The 13,959-nt window shown below is 35.8% G+C and overlaps 1 protein-coding gene across 2 annotated transcripts in view; it reads left to right on the plus strand.

The window, feature by feature from the left end:
* The window catches only part of LOC134212443 (uncharacterized), a 437,347-nt gene extending 426,348 nt beyond the window's left edge, over positions 1 to 10,999 (plus strand). For both annotated transcript variants that reach the window (XM_062690312.1, XM_062690311.1), the window contains 2 exons: positions 5,460 to 5,706; positions 9,343 to 10,999. In XM_062690312.1, coding sequence (XP_062546296.1) covers positions 5,460 to 5,706; positions 9,343 to 9,629 — 534 coding nt within the window. In that variant the 3' untranslated portion in view covers positions 9,630 to 10,999. The remainder of the gene's footprint in view (positions 1 to 5,459; positions 5,707 to 9,342) is intronic.
* Positions 11,000 to 13,959: the final 2,960 nt, after the last annotated feature.

Here is a 13,959-nt window from a genome sequence, read left to right on the forward strand (position 1 = left end):
AGAGAAATTGTCGGAGGAGCTTCTGGTGGAAAATCTATATAAATTCCTGAAGAAGCCTAAATAAATTCCCATTCCACCGAAATTCCCGGAAGAACTTTCAGAGGAACTGCCGATAGAACTACCGGAATAATTCTCGAAGGAAATCCTAGAGAAATTCTTGGTGGAAATGCCGGTGGAACTCCTGGAAGAATTCCAGGAGGAATTTTCGGAGAAACTCCTGGAGGATCTCCCAGTGGAAATCTTGAAGTTTCCACCGGAATTCTTTCAGGATTTCATTGCGAATTAATCTAGGAACTCCTCTGAAGATTCCATTTTTGATTTGATTTTCGGTATAATTTAGCATAGCATAGCATATCTGACCGCACACTATCCTGGGTTGGCTGTCGATAGGGACGTTAGATGCGCCAGAAAAACAGCCTGGGGCTTGGCATGTTTTTCATTCAACGATCCCTTTGTTCAACACCTGGCCAGGTCCTTACGATCAGTGGGGATTTGGGTGGGAAGTGTTGATTAGATACCTACTTAAGAAGATGCGGAGAACTCGCGCGACCTTCATAGGTATCTGGAGTTGGAGTTTGGATGGGTTATTGAGGGGTGCTTTTCTTGGCGAAAAAGCGTAAATATTATATTTTTATTGGTATTGATATTGTTAAAGGTGATGTTTTGTTCTTGAATGTAATATGAATAAATAGATTTTGGCAAAACAATTGCATTGATTTTGCAATCTGCAGCATATTTCTGAAATAATAAATTGTGGTAATATTAGTAGTGTGATGCTGGTTCAGAATCTTCGTCAGCACCCAATGTTTCTAAAAGTGAAGATCAATAATTGTCATTTGGTTAGGTAAATCGTTTATGACAAGATGATTGTTCATAAATATTTATGCGAGATTATTTAAAATATATGGAGCTCCGTAGTAATTTAAGAAAATGTATGGAAATATTAAGAATAAGTGTAGAAAAAAACGTTGAAATTTATAAAAATCAATGGAGAGCAAATTGATCCTAGGTGTGAAACAAACTTCACCAGTAACACTTGTTTTAGCTGAAATAGTAAATATAAATATTTAGATTGGGATTACATTATTTGAAAAATAGATCACAGTGTCCCTGGCCAAAGGACCTCAGCTTCAAGAAATCAGCGTCATCAGATCACCCACTAATCGAGTCTAATTTATATCCGCGGAATGAGCATAGATAGTTGAATTAAAAAGTGCTTGAAAAAAATAAAATGATAAAATATGAAGCATTTATTTATAAGGTTTTGATAACTACGGATAAATGGGTATATCAAGTTATGAGAATAAATGGAAATATATAAATATATTAAATTATACATATATGTGTAAATAAGACATAGAAAATATAAATTTATGTATAAACGGAATTTGAAAATATAAAAAAAAAATTAAAACAGAAATAAAAAAGCGTATCCAATCCTTCCGATCTCAAACTTCTGTGGTCTAACCGAAAGCGCGTACGAGCTGCAGCTAGCCAATCTTCTCACACTCCCGATTAACCAGGATTCAGACTGCTAACTTCAAGGCTAGTGGAACAAACTTATTTCAAACTTAATTAACTTTCAACACATATTTTCTTAGAACTCGCAAAAAAAAAAAATCACTGAGCATCAAATAACGAATAGGTATATGATTGTACATAGTTCAATATAAGTATACAAGATATATTTATTTCAGCACTCGGATTCAATATGAATAAAGAGTCTCCTAGGTCCCCTCTAAAAGTTAAGTGAGAAATCCACACAACACCAACAAGAAAACATGACAAACACTATTTCACCTGAAAAAGGGAATATAGATCCTAATTATGTTATTATATTATTTAATTATATAGGTAGTTCGCGGTGTCTCTGTGAAGATTTATACTGCAGGACAGGAATATGAAATTAAATGAAAATATTAGGAGATATATGTAAAAATTATGAATAGAAAATATAGAGCTATTGAGAGAAATGTTTTGTCCCTTCGCAAGACGAGCCGACACTACTCCACCTAATTCAACCGCAGCTTTACAGATACGACCGCAGATTGTCTCAAGCTTCTTTTACTTGACCTGTCTATGACAAAAAAAAAGAGCCAATGATTGACAATATTTGTAATTATATGAATGCACGCCCGGTCAGTCTTAGGCGGGATTTCCGGAAACTACTTTAGGAAATAATTGGAACGCAAATGACTCACTCTCAAGAATAATCACATTAAAATAGCAAGAATATTTACTACCCCGAGAAACAAGTACAACACAGCTGATCACGACCAAAACCCGAAACTCGGCCCATTGATAATTTAGAATACCGCCAAACACATCGACCAAACTCCAGTATGCCTAATCGTTCTGTAACCAAGTCCAGGTTGGGAACTTCTGGAAACATTAGCTGTCAACCAAGTAACTTTCGAACCGGTATAATCCGCTTCTTTCCAACCAGGACTCATCCTTTTGAAATTGCTACAGCCGCAAACCGAAACTGAACGCAAACAAAAATGTTTCGAATTAAACACATCTCGCGTGATTCCTGAAAACATCGTAAGTCCAAAAGAGAGGCTCTCTTTGTTTACTTTCTCTTTCGATTATTACGAAGCCATTTAGATCGGATATTTCTGCAGAGGTATGAAGAAAATAGCTTTGTCTAGAGTGCTGATGTGGAAATATTGCAATACATGCAAAACTAGCTTCGATATTAGCTAGTGAAAAAGAACGTAATGAAAGAGTCTCTCATTTGTACTCACGACGCTTTCAAAAATCACGCGAGACATGACGAAAAACATCAAAACACCTGGTGGCTGGAATCAGAATTAAGAACGCTTGGAAAACTTTCAACGAATATGGCAGAAAGCTTTTGACGAAACGTTTGCAAATAGTCTGCAGTGTTGCTATAAAAACATAAAATCAGCTATTCAACAAATTACAAATAGAAATTAAATAATAAATCAGATTTTTATATGTTTGTAGAAAAATAGGTAAACAATTGGTTAATTGAAGAAATCGGAAGTATTCCATGCAATATGTAGTTGTTATTGTTAATGATAATAGTCACTATGGAACATCCTCACCGGTATTCATTTGATCCGTTTTCATGTTTGGCAACAAATGAGCTTTTTCGAACTAAAACTGAGAGCTTCTACGCTTCCAAAGCAAAAACTCTTCGTTGTGTTGAGGTTAATATGTTTCCATGTTTTGAATCTTCACTTATCACTTTAAAAATTCTTCTCAATAGCCCGTTTTCCGATCGAAATTCACTTCTACATCAATATATTCAGCACAAGGGTGTTGTTACACAAAAAATTCTTAATATTTTCCACTTTCTACACTATTAAATTAAGTGTTTTATGTTCAGCGCGTGAAGCAAACACCCGACGGCCTCCTCCAGGAATTGGCTTTCAGTCTTTTGGGATCAAAAATGATACAAACTTCATTCACCGAGTGATGGGTTTCTCCACCAACTTAGACACAAGAACCACAAAAAAACACAATTTTCTCCCAACTCAAGCTGAATGATTACCCCACACGTATAATAAACCGCCTGATTCATCTCAACACAATTGCTCCCATTTGATTTTCGGTATAATTTCTGTATAAATTTCCGGTGGAATTCCTGGAGAAATTCTTTGAAATTTTCACAAGAAATTATTCGAAACAATTCGCGGAAAATTTTATGGAATTTACACAAGAAATTCGAAGATTTTTCGTGAATTTCTTAGGAATGGTTTCTGCGGAATTTCCACGGAATAATCTTATTCTTAAAAATTATGGGAAACAGCACGAAATTATTTGAATTATTGCAGGGAATTCTGCAGAACTTATAAAGAAGTTTGTGAAGATTTTCTTAAAGTAAATAATGGTGGAATGTTCGGATCAATTCCCGGCAAAATTTATGGTGGAATTCCTGAAGACACTGCCGAAGAAGTTGCTGGAGGCATTCCTAAAGAATCCCTGATAGAACTTCGGATAGAATGCCAGGAGCAATTGTCGAAGGAATTCCTGAATAAAGCTTGCATATTGATTTTTCTGCCTATTTTATAATAGATATTATTTCAGAGAGGATTTGTTTAGAAATTCAGATGTATGGTTCTAGTTTTTTTAAACTTATGAAAGAATGCAGGATTTTTATAATAATTGTTATAGCCAATTTAATATTCTTTCTGAATACTAAGTTCGTTAATATTTTTCTCACTTTATTTTAAAATATCTGATGAGCAATAAATCACGCATTTTCAAATCCATTATTGTTTTAATCATTATTGTTTCGATTTGGTTTGGATTTGGTTTCATGTGTTAATATTCATGTGTTTTTATAAAACTACTATAAAACTACGATTTGGAAGACCAAAAAAGTTGACCCCCCCTTCTCGAAATCCTGGCTACGCCCATGCAGTTACATATTCCAAGCTTCCAATCGTAATCCTTTATACGTCGTTGCCGATTATATCGAGTCGTATTATCTTCTATGTCGTTCGTAATGGTTGTTTTTAAAGGCGGCTTATTGGGCCTGCGCAAACCTCCTGTCTTGTCGGAGGGTCATCGTGTCAGGTCTGTTAAGCACCTAACACCAAGACTTGGGCTTGTGTGCTTTGTTTTCAGATGGTTAACATTTTTTTCATCGAATTTTAGAAGCGGACGGTACGCAAAAGTTTTCGTAGCCATAAATATCCCCCCATGCAAAATTTTTGCTAAGTCGGACATGATTTAGGGGGGCTCAAAATTAATCAAAACTTTCCTTTCTCACAAGGGGGAAATTTTTTTTTTCTTTTTTGATGGCAAAGGACTCAAAATGCATGAAACTTTGAGAATTATTTAAAAAAAAAAGACAGACATCACACAATTCGTCAAACTGAGTCGATTGGTATACAACACTATAAGTCTCCGGACCTTCTATAAAAAGTTCGTTTTTGGAGTGAATATATAATATATTATGTATACCGTTTTGGCTCAAATCCCGAACATGACTCATACTCCGAACACTGGCGTTTTGGCACCTTAAAACTAAAAATTCCATCGGTTTTCAGTTCTGAGAATCAAGATTACAAATGAATTACACGAATAAAGCCAAAATGCCCATTTAGAAGCGAGTGTTCGGAATGTAAGTCATGTTCGGAATTTGAGTCAAAACGGTACTTAGTATACGAGAAAGGCAAAACAAGTGAACAAGTTATTTCCCTTTGAAATTTTTAAAAATATTCATAAACTCCATGGTATACGCTCAATTCTGAGAGTAACTCTACGCTACCCAGAAAATACCGTCTGCCACGTGTTTGAATTCCTATAATTTAAATTGTAAATTATTTAAAGCATAAGACGTTCATGAGCAACGAGGTTCTTTCTGAAATATTCAACATGTCCCATCACACTTCTATCTTTTATCTCGTCCACAGAAAAAAAAGCAGAAAGTGAATTTAATTCTCATCAAACCCCATTTGCCCTTCCCTCCATCTCCTCCGCAGGTCTACGTCAGCACATCGCTAGCCAATCTGTACGAAAGCATCGGCAAGGACGACTGGCGTCTGGTTTTCACTGGCATTCCGGTGCTGCTGCACGACAAAGGGTGCACACGATCACGCTGTACGCCGCGGGTGAGCTTTGTCCTGGCGGAACGGGGCACCTGTTTCGCCCTCTGGAAGGACACCATCGACAATCTGTCCGACTATAAGGTCGCAGCGGCAGCCTTTCACACCATGTGTCTCTCGGCAGGTAGGTGGATTATTATGCGCTTTGTCGCTGGCTCCCCGGGATGCTATCCCTTTCGTTATGGCGATGCTAATATTAGGAGAGAACAATTTTTGCGCTGGCTCCACGTTGCATCGTTTTTCTGTTCTGAAGCTGGAAGGAACGGGCAGAGCTTTCATTAGATGCGAGCAAAAAATGAAGTGATGATAGCGTTTATTAAAAGCGCATACGGAGAGAGATCCTGGTGCGTTTTTTGTTTTGGATGGAACTGTGATAATAGAATTAAGATAGCTGATTGTGAGATATCCTGCAACTGGAGTGTGAACAAACGAAGAACAACGCAGCGTCGTCGAAGCCAGGATGCAGCATTCCTATGCATTGTTTTCGTTATATGACCATGTTGTCGAGTCTGTTTAGAGTCTCACCCAACACTGCACAATGGGGAAATCCGGATTCAAAGGTGGAAAAAATTGATAACTTTCTTCACGAACAACTTACAGAAGAGATCAAGAGCTTATTCGAAAGGGAATTTTGCAAAGAATTCAGTCAGTGCTGTTTCATGGACGTGGAACGCTTCTGTATGTAGTTATTGAGCTCGTTTTGCCCTAATGCCCCATATATCGCGAGTTTCCAAACTATTTGTCATTTTATCTTTATGACATTGTTCTAAAATTGTGTTTATCTCTTCACTGTGGATCCACAGAAGGACACATAATATATTTTGTTAGCAAAAGTTGGAAATTTAAGGGATTTTGGGGTCAAATAAGCATCAAAGTGCATTTTATGTGCAATTTTCATGTATTCTGTAAAAATAGTAATATTTACAGATAAGTGTTAATATTATTGTCTCAAAGTGTTAAACAGATATTGACAAATGTTTGCCGAACAAAAATTAATGAAATAAATCGTTTCACAAATGTTTTATTTGGTTATTTATTGAGTAAAAAACGATTTTTGAAAACTTTTGAATAGCACCAATGCCAAACATTTCCAAACCATACCCGATAGCACAACTAGACAAGAATAGTCATATGTTATGAGTCTTGATGTGATCATAGATAGGAGGTGATGGAGATAATCTTTTTCTTACCTTTTGCCCAAATTCCCCTATGGAATAATATAGCTCAATGATTCTGAGCAAGGAAATGATGTAGTAATGTTAATTTAATTGATATTTTACAATGATGTAATGAAAATAACATATAATCATTAAATTTATGAAAATATTGAATTATAGGGATTTAGGGTCATACAGCTCATTTAATGTAACTTTTATACAAAATGGGATAACTTTTCTCACGAGCGACTCACAGATAAGGTTAAGGGCTTATTCGAAAGCGAATTGTCCAAGAAATTCAGTGAGTGACGTTTTATAGACATGAGACACTTCTATATGTAGTTATTGAGCTGGTTTTGCCCCAATGTCCCATACATCATATTTTATCATTATTTTCGTGCTTTTATCTTCCAACTATTGTACTAAAGATGTGTTCTCCTCTTCATTACAGATCCATAGAAAAGCACTATACATGCTTTGTTGGTAAAAGTTGGAAATTTAAGGGATTTTGGGGTCAAATAAGTATTACATTGCACTTTACGTGAATTTTTCATACATTCTGTAAAAATCAATAAAAATATTATTATTCTCAAACCATACCTGTTTGCACAACTAGATAAGAGTAAATATATAAGTCGATGTGATAATAGATAGGAATAGATAGGAAATATTCTTTTCAAAATTAATAATTGTTTTCACTTATCCATTTTTAATGTAATAGGGGAAACCGCCAAATGTTGAACGGCTAATTTTGTCGCCTATTGTTGAACTCTCATAAGAGATGCACGTGCGTTCAACAATAGGCGAAGAAATTAGTCGTTCAACATTTGGCGAATTACCCTATATGGATATTTGTTTTTTTTTATGGTAACGATTTCTGTTAAAAAAAATTATGACAATAATATCAACTATTATCTGTAAATATCTGAATAATCAATAGACTGTAGATTTCGCCAAAATTGACCATATGCAGAGCTACATCAATGCTTACAAGTTTTTAAATCACTATATTTTTTATTGATTTTTACAGAATACATGAAAAATTCACGTGAAATGCAATTTAATACTTATTTGACCCCAAAATCCCTTAAATTTCCAACTTCTACCAACAAAGCATGTATAGTGCTTTTTTATGGATCTGTAATGAAGAGGAGAACACATCTTTAGTACAATACTTGGAAGATAAAAGTACCAAAATATGAAAATTTTTTATGTATGGGACATTGGGGCAAAACCAGCTCAATAACTACATATAGAAGTGTCTCATGTCTATAAAACGTCACTCACTGAATTTCTTGGACAATTCGCTTTCGAATAAGCCCTTAACCTTATCTGTGAGTCGCTCGTGAGAAAAGTTATCCTATTTTGTATAAAAAGTTACATTAAATAAGCTGTATGACCCCTAAATCCCCTATAATTCATTATTTTTAATAAATTATATGATTATATGTTATTTTCATTACATCATTGTAAATATCAATTAAATTAACATTACTACATCATTTTCTTGCTCAGAATCATTGAGCTATATTATTCCATAGGGGAATTTGGGCAAAAAGGTAAGAAAAAAGATTATCTCCCATCACCTCCTATCTATGATCACATCAAGACTCATAACATATGACTATTCTTGTCTAGTTGTGCTATCGGGTATGGTTTGGAAATATTTGGCATTGGTGCTATTCAAAAGTTTTCCAAAATCGTTTTTTTACTCAATAAATAACCAAATAAAACATTTGTGAAACGATTTATTTCATTAATTTTTGTTCGGCAAACATTTGTCAATATCTGTTACACACTTTGAGACAATAATATTAACACTTATCTGTAAATATTACTATTTTTACAGAATACATGAAAATTGCACATAAAATGCACTTTGATGCTTATTTGACCCCAAAATCCCTTAAATTTCCAACTTTTGCTAACAAAATATATTTAGTGCCCTTCTGTGGATTCACAGTGAAGAGATAAATGCAATTTTAGAACAATGTCTTAAGGATAAAATGACAAATAGTTTGGAAACTCGCGATATATGGGGCATTAGGGCAAAAAGAGCTCAATAACTACATACAGAAGCGTTCCACGTCCATGAAACAGCACTGACTAAATTCTTTGCAAAATTCCCTTTCGAATAAGCTCTTGATCTCTTCTGTAAGTTGTTCGTGAAGAAAGTTATCAATTTTTTCCACCTTTGAAATCGGATTTCCCCATTGTGCACTGGAATTGGATGCACTTTGGTGAAGCCTGTTTGCGGATTAACTCAGCTCTTTCAGGTTTAACAGATCCAACTTCCAAACCCTTCACATCCTAGGGAGGCCAAACATGTCGCATCCCCTTACTCTAGCTTATGTCAGAAGGAAAACGACAGACCAGTGGAAGCACGAAGTTGGACCTTGTAAAGATCAGTGTTATGTTAGACGCCCCTACCCCGATGTCAACTCACAATTTTATTGCCCAGCACATATCAAAAACTTATCATTAACATAAAGATATAGTGCTGTTAATTCGTGTATAGAATATTTATCGAATAATTGATTATACATGCTTGAAAATATGTTTGGCAAACAAAATTCCGATCTGTTCAATCTTATTTCTTCCAGACCACCGCAAGGTAATCGGCTTCAGTTTCGACTCCAACCAGGCTGCCCGCGAGATGTGGGTCCGCGTGGAGGAACTCATCAGCAATCCTGAGAACATTGCCCTGTCCGTGCCGGGCCGTAAGCGGAAGCCCAAGAAGACCGCCAAACCCATGACCCTTCCGCCAAAGTCACAAATCTCCCAACCCTGTCAGTTCCACCACGTTACCAGCGTGACCACCAACGACACCCCGCGTTACTTCAGCCTGCAGGCGTTCGTGACCCCACCGGTCAAGCATCGGGAACCCTAGGGCCGGGCCAATGGCCGACCTTTTTATAATTTTTTATTTCCATAATTTCCGTAATTATCCGTAATGGACGAATGGTTGGTCAAACGAAAATACGCATTCACACAAACATACATTTTGAGTATCGATAGGAGTTATACTTTTTAATTAATGAGCACTGATTAACAGAGCATCACTCTAACATGGAGATCCGACCGCTTAATGAAAAGCGCCAAGCGGGAATTTTAATTGTAAATCAATCGGCTGATTTCCGACTGCGTAATGCCTTTATCATTGATTCTCCTCGGTTTGTATTCCCTTTGTTTGTTTTTAACATGGTAAAAGAGCATGTAATAAAAATAAATGACAGTTGAATGTACATTGAAATGGTGTCAGTTTTACAATTAATTATTATTTTAGTATAGATCAGAAATATAAGAAAAGTAAAATGGTAGTTTTTGTAAGACTTTGGATGTGACGAACTGACAGATAGATGGCATCAGAAAAATAACATAAACAAGAAAAAATGGCATGGCATCGCTAATTAGTTGTACAATTGTGTACATATTGTGTCTGTGATAAATTGATGGTATGTGAACGAAAATTACAGAAGACAAAAAGCTTTCATCGAATGTAACAAACAGAAATTCCTCAGTAAACGAACAAACAGCAATATGTGGATGCCACGAGCACCGAGTATTCGATTATATTAGGATTAATTTGATTAAAGTTATGAACTCGATTTCATCCCAACAACCCACGAAATCAATTGTCAACCTTTTAATTAAAACAGAAAAATTTCACAATCACTCGAATAGAATACGATTTTAAATTTCTTACTTCTCTTCCCAACAAACCTACATTCTTCATCAGAATCACTAGAATTTATCTCATGCCGTGGCGCAAATGGGGTCTAGAGGAAGTGATAAGCGAAAACAGAATATGACATGCAGCTGGGAGGATTTTACCAACGGAAAGTCCATTCTTCAGGGAAACATGAAACCCGATAAAACGGTAGCCGACATTTGTTCTCATTTTCGTCATTCATAACGACAACCCAGTTTGAATATTGTAATGCAGAATATGTTGGAACAATAGAATTAAGCTTTGACTAGGAATCCTGTGCTGTAGACAGCGCGGTTCGTCTTATTTATACCATCAAGTTAGTTATGTGAACATAAATTCACACGATGCTTATATAGAAACTCTTCGTAACTGTTGCTGGAGTTTAACTTTATTCTGAAACATAGTCATCCCTAGAACGTAAGGAAACATTGAACACTGAAACTTAAATTAAGTTATCCAAACTATGGACAATTATATCTAGCTGTGTAAATAATTTTATTATTCATGTAAGTTCAGATATCGAAATAAAGCAAATATGTGCAAACAAAGAGGGGTTCGATTTGAAATCATTATTCTTATCCATGTATAAGCTGTTGGATCCACCAGGTCTCTTGGGTCTTTTTCTTGTAGGTACACAAATTCTTCCAAACATATAAATTATCCGATTAGTCCGAAAAGGCTTGTGCGATAACTAAAAGCCTTCATGATTCACCAGTCTACGTCACCTGTTGCCACATATACAGATTTTTCTGTATTTTAAAGATTTTTTGGGAAAGGCTGTGACCAAGAATTTGTATATACAGATATACAGATTTTTGGAAAATTGACAGATTTTACAGATTTCTTGAAGATTTGAGTATAAAAAATTATTGTAAATTACTATTGCTAAATTACTAAATAATTAATTTCGAGCGTCTTAGAGGAAAATGTTACAGGGTTTGAAAAAAATTATCTTCCTTTTACTTCCACTATTTTGTTTTTACGTGGCTACACAAATACGTATTTCATCCACTACTTGTGGACAACACACTGAAGATGTCCACAAGTAGTGAACGAAATACGTATTTGTGTAGAGACGTTGAAACAAAATATTGGAAGTAAAAGGGAGATAATTTTTTTCAAACCCTGTACTAAATTACTTTTATGCTACTCTAAAATTAAAAACTAAATTTCAATGTAAAAATACAGAACATGATTTTGTTCTTATTTGGCAATTCATGCAGATCAATGATTTTGAAATTCGATCAGATTATGTTCCGGAAAATGTTAAGATTGTATCTTAATACATGTGTTCTCAGAAAATGCTCTAAAAATAATACTAAGAATCAGGTCTAGCAGTCTGTCGATCTGCTGTCTGAAAATCAGCATTTTGTCTAGTGTAAGGCCAAGGTAATCAGCCGTGTCAGTCCATTCCAACGGTGTCTGTTTTGCAATCCTCAACCAGAACAAGTCTGGGAGATAGGGGAAAGGGGAAAGAGGATGGTTTGTGTCTTGGTCGCATTGATGCAAATCTTCCAGCTGGAGAAGTATTCTGTCAGGACATTCAGGCCTCGTTGGAGCTTCGATGTGAGGGCTCTGATCACTCTACCATTATAAATGATGGATGTGTCATTAGACTGGCCCAAAATGCATGAAATCCTGAATTTCAAACCTTGCACCCTTAAATGACAGTTTGGGGGTTCCAGAAGCTCCCCTGAAAATTTCAGCTCATTCGGTTCAGTGGTTGGCGTGCGCAAATGGCTCAAAGTTTGTATGGGAAAAGTGATCCAAATGTATGAGGAAACGCAACCGTTTCAGTTTTTTGCTTCTAGGTGGCGCTGTTGTCGACGGATTCCTGTTGTGGACAAAGTGTAGAACCTTTTTTATATAAGGAAGCGACTGGTGAAGACCGGATGTAAATCCCTTTGAAATTGGCCAAGTTATAAGCATCCAAAGTCGAGGGTGTCGAGCGTGTCCCCCAGGGGTGTTTAAAATGAGAGCAACGTACCACCGACCATTGGGGCGGCGATGCAGGCGTATTCGGTGCCGTGCGAAATTAAATGCATGATTATCACGCAATCTCGCGAATTTTTATCCGATTGGTAAATACTTTCCGTACTCTGTACAGTAGTGTAGCTAGAGAGGGAGGGGATAATAAGGAGGGGCAAGGGGGGGATCATTTTTTTAGTGGAAAAACACATCCGGGATATTGTTCGATGTTTAATCTCGCAATTTTCTGGCGTCGTTTTATCTTCGAGCTAACACCCTAAAAAACTTTATTCAAAATCGACATAAATTGAAGAATTCAAAATTTGGTCAAGTTTGGTTTATGCTATAGTTTAGAGTTCAATTTTCGAAGCGTGAATGTAAATACACGAAATAAATTACGTACTTCTTCCATTTATTTTGTTAGCCTCAAATAAAAATATACAGCCATCTAGTCCCAACATTATTGATATGATCCCTCAAAATTACCTTTTATTTGGTAGGATCATTCCTTATAGAACAATATTGGACCCATTTTATTATTTCCCCTTTATGGTGATTAATTTCAATATAGGGTATTCAGAAAAATCGACGATCAGACGATTTTACCGTTAGCAGACAAACAATCTCAAGGGCCCGAGCAGAATATCGCGAAGAGATTGCTCAAAATATCCAAAGCAATTTTGATGGACCACTTGTTGTACTTTGGGATGAAAAGCTGCTTCAAGATCTCACAGGCAATATATTTGAGTATTTTTTATAGCATTGAAATGTGTTATTCTGTGTTATCATTTTTGGACATCTTCTAACTAAGCATGATTTGAAGTAATCGATAGCTTTTTTGTTATTGAAATTTCTTTCCTACAGTTTTAGATTACATTTGGTAATATTTGTTTTTTTTTAAAGAATCTATTTGTAACATATTTTTAACTCGGCATGGCCTACTATGGATCAATCCTTTGATGAAAATATGGTAGACGAAAACATTATTGAGATCCTTGGTGATGAAACACAACATTTGATTGAATTTTTGAAAAACCAACTCAATATTCAACAGCAACGACAAGACTATAAAGAGTTGCTAAATTTATCTTTAGCATTTCTTGGTGTGAAAAGAATTAAATTTTCGCCACTAGGAGCACATAGCAATGCCAGATTGATGGCGAAAGCAATATATTGTCTTAAAATATGGCTGTTTAGAGGCCAATTTGACATGACCGTTGTTGAAAGGCGAAAAATTCCAGTAATTTGTGCTTTTATTTTACGAGTTTACATTTGGTCTTGGTTTAAAACTCCTTTAGCCTCATCAGCAGCACGAAATGATCTAAACCTGGCAAAAAGATTGATAACTTTACGAGATGCTTTCCCTGATCAATCAAGAAATGTGTATATGGCTGCGGCTTCAAGATTTGCAAATCATCTATGGTACTTGAGTGAAGAACTAGTCGCTCTTGCTTTTTTCGACCCAGAAATATCTACTGATGAGAGAAAAGAAATGGCACACAATTTAAAATCTTGTAAGGGTGATGAAGTAAGAAAAATA

This window comes from Armigeres subalbatus, chromosome 2 (genome assembly GCF_024139115.2).
Source record: "Armigeres subalbatus isolate Guangzhou_Male chromosome 2, GZ_Asu_2, whole genome shotgun sequence".
Taxonomy (NCBI): domain Eukaryota; kingdom Metazoa; phylum Arthropoda; class Insecta; order Diptera; family Culicidae; genus Armigeres; species Armigeres subalbatus.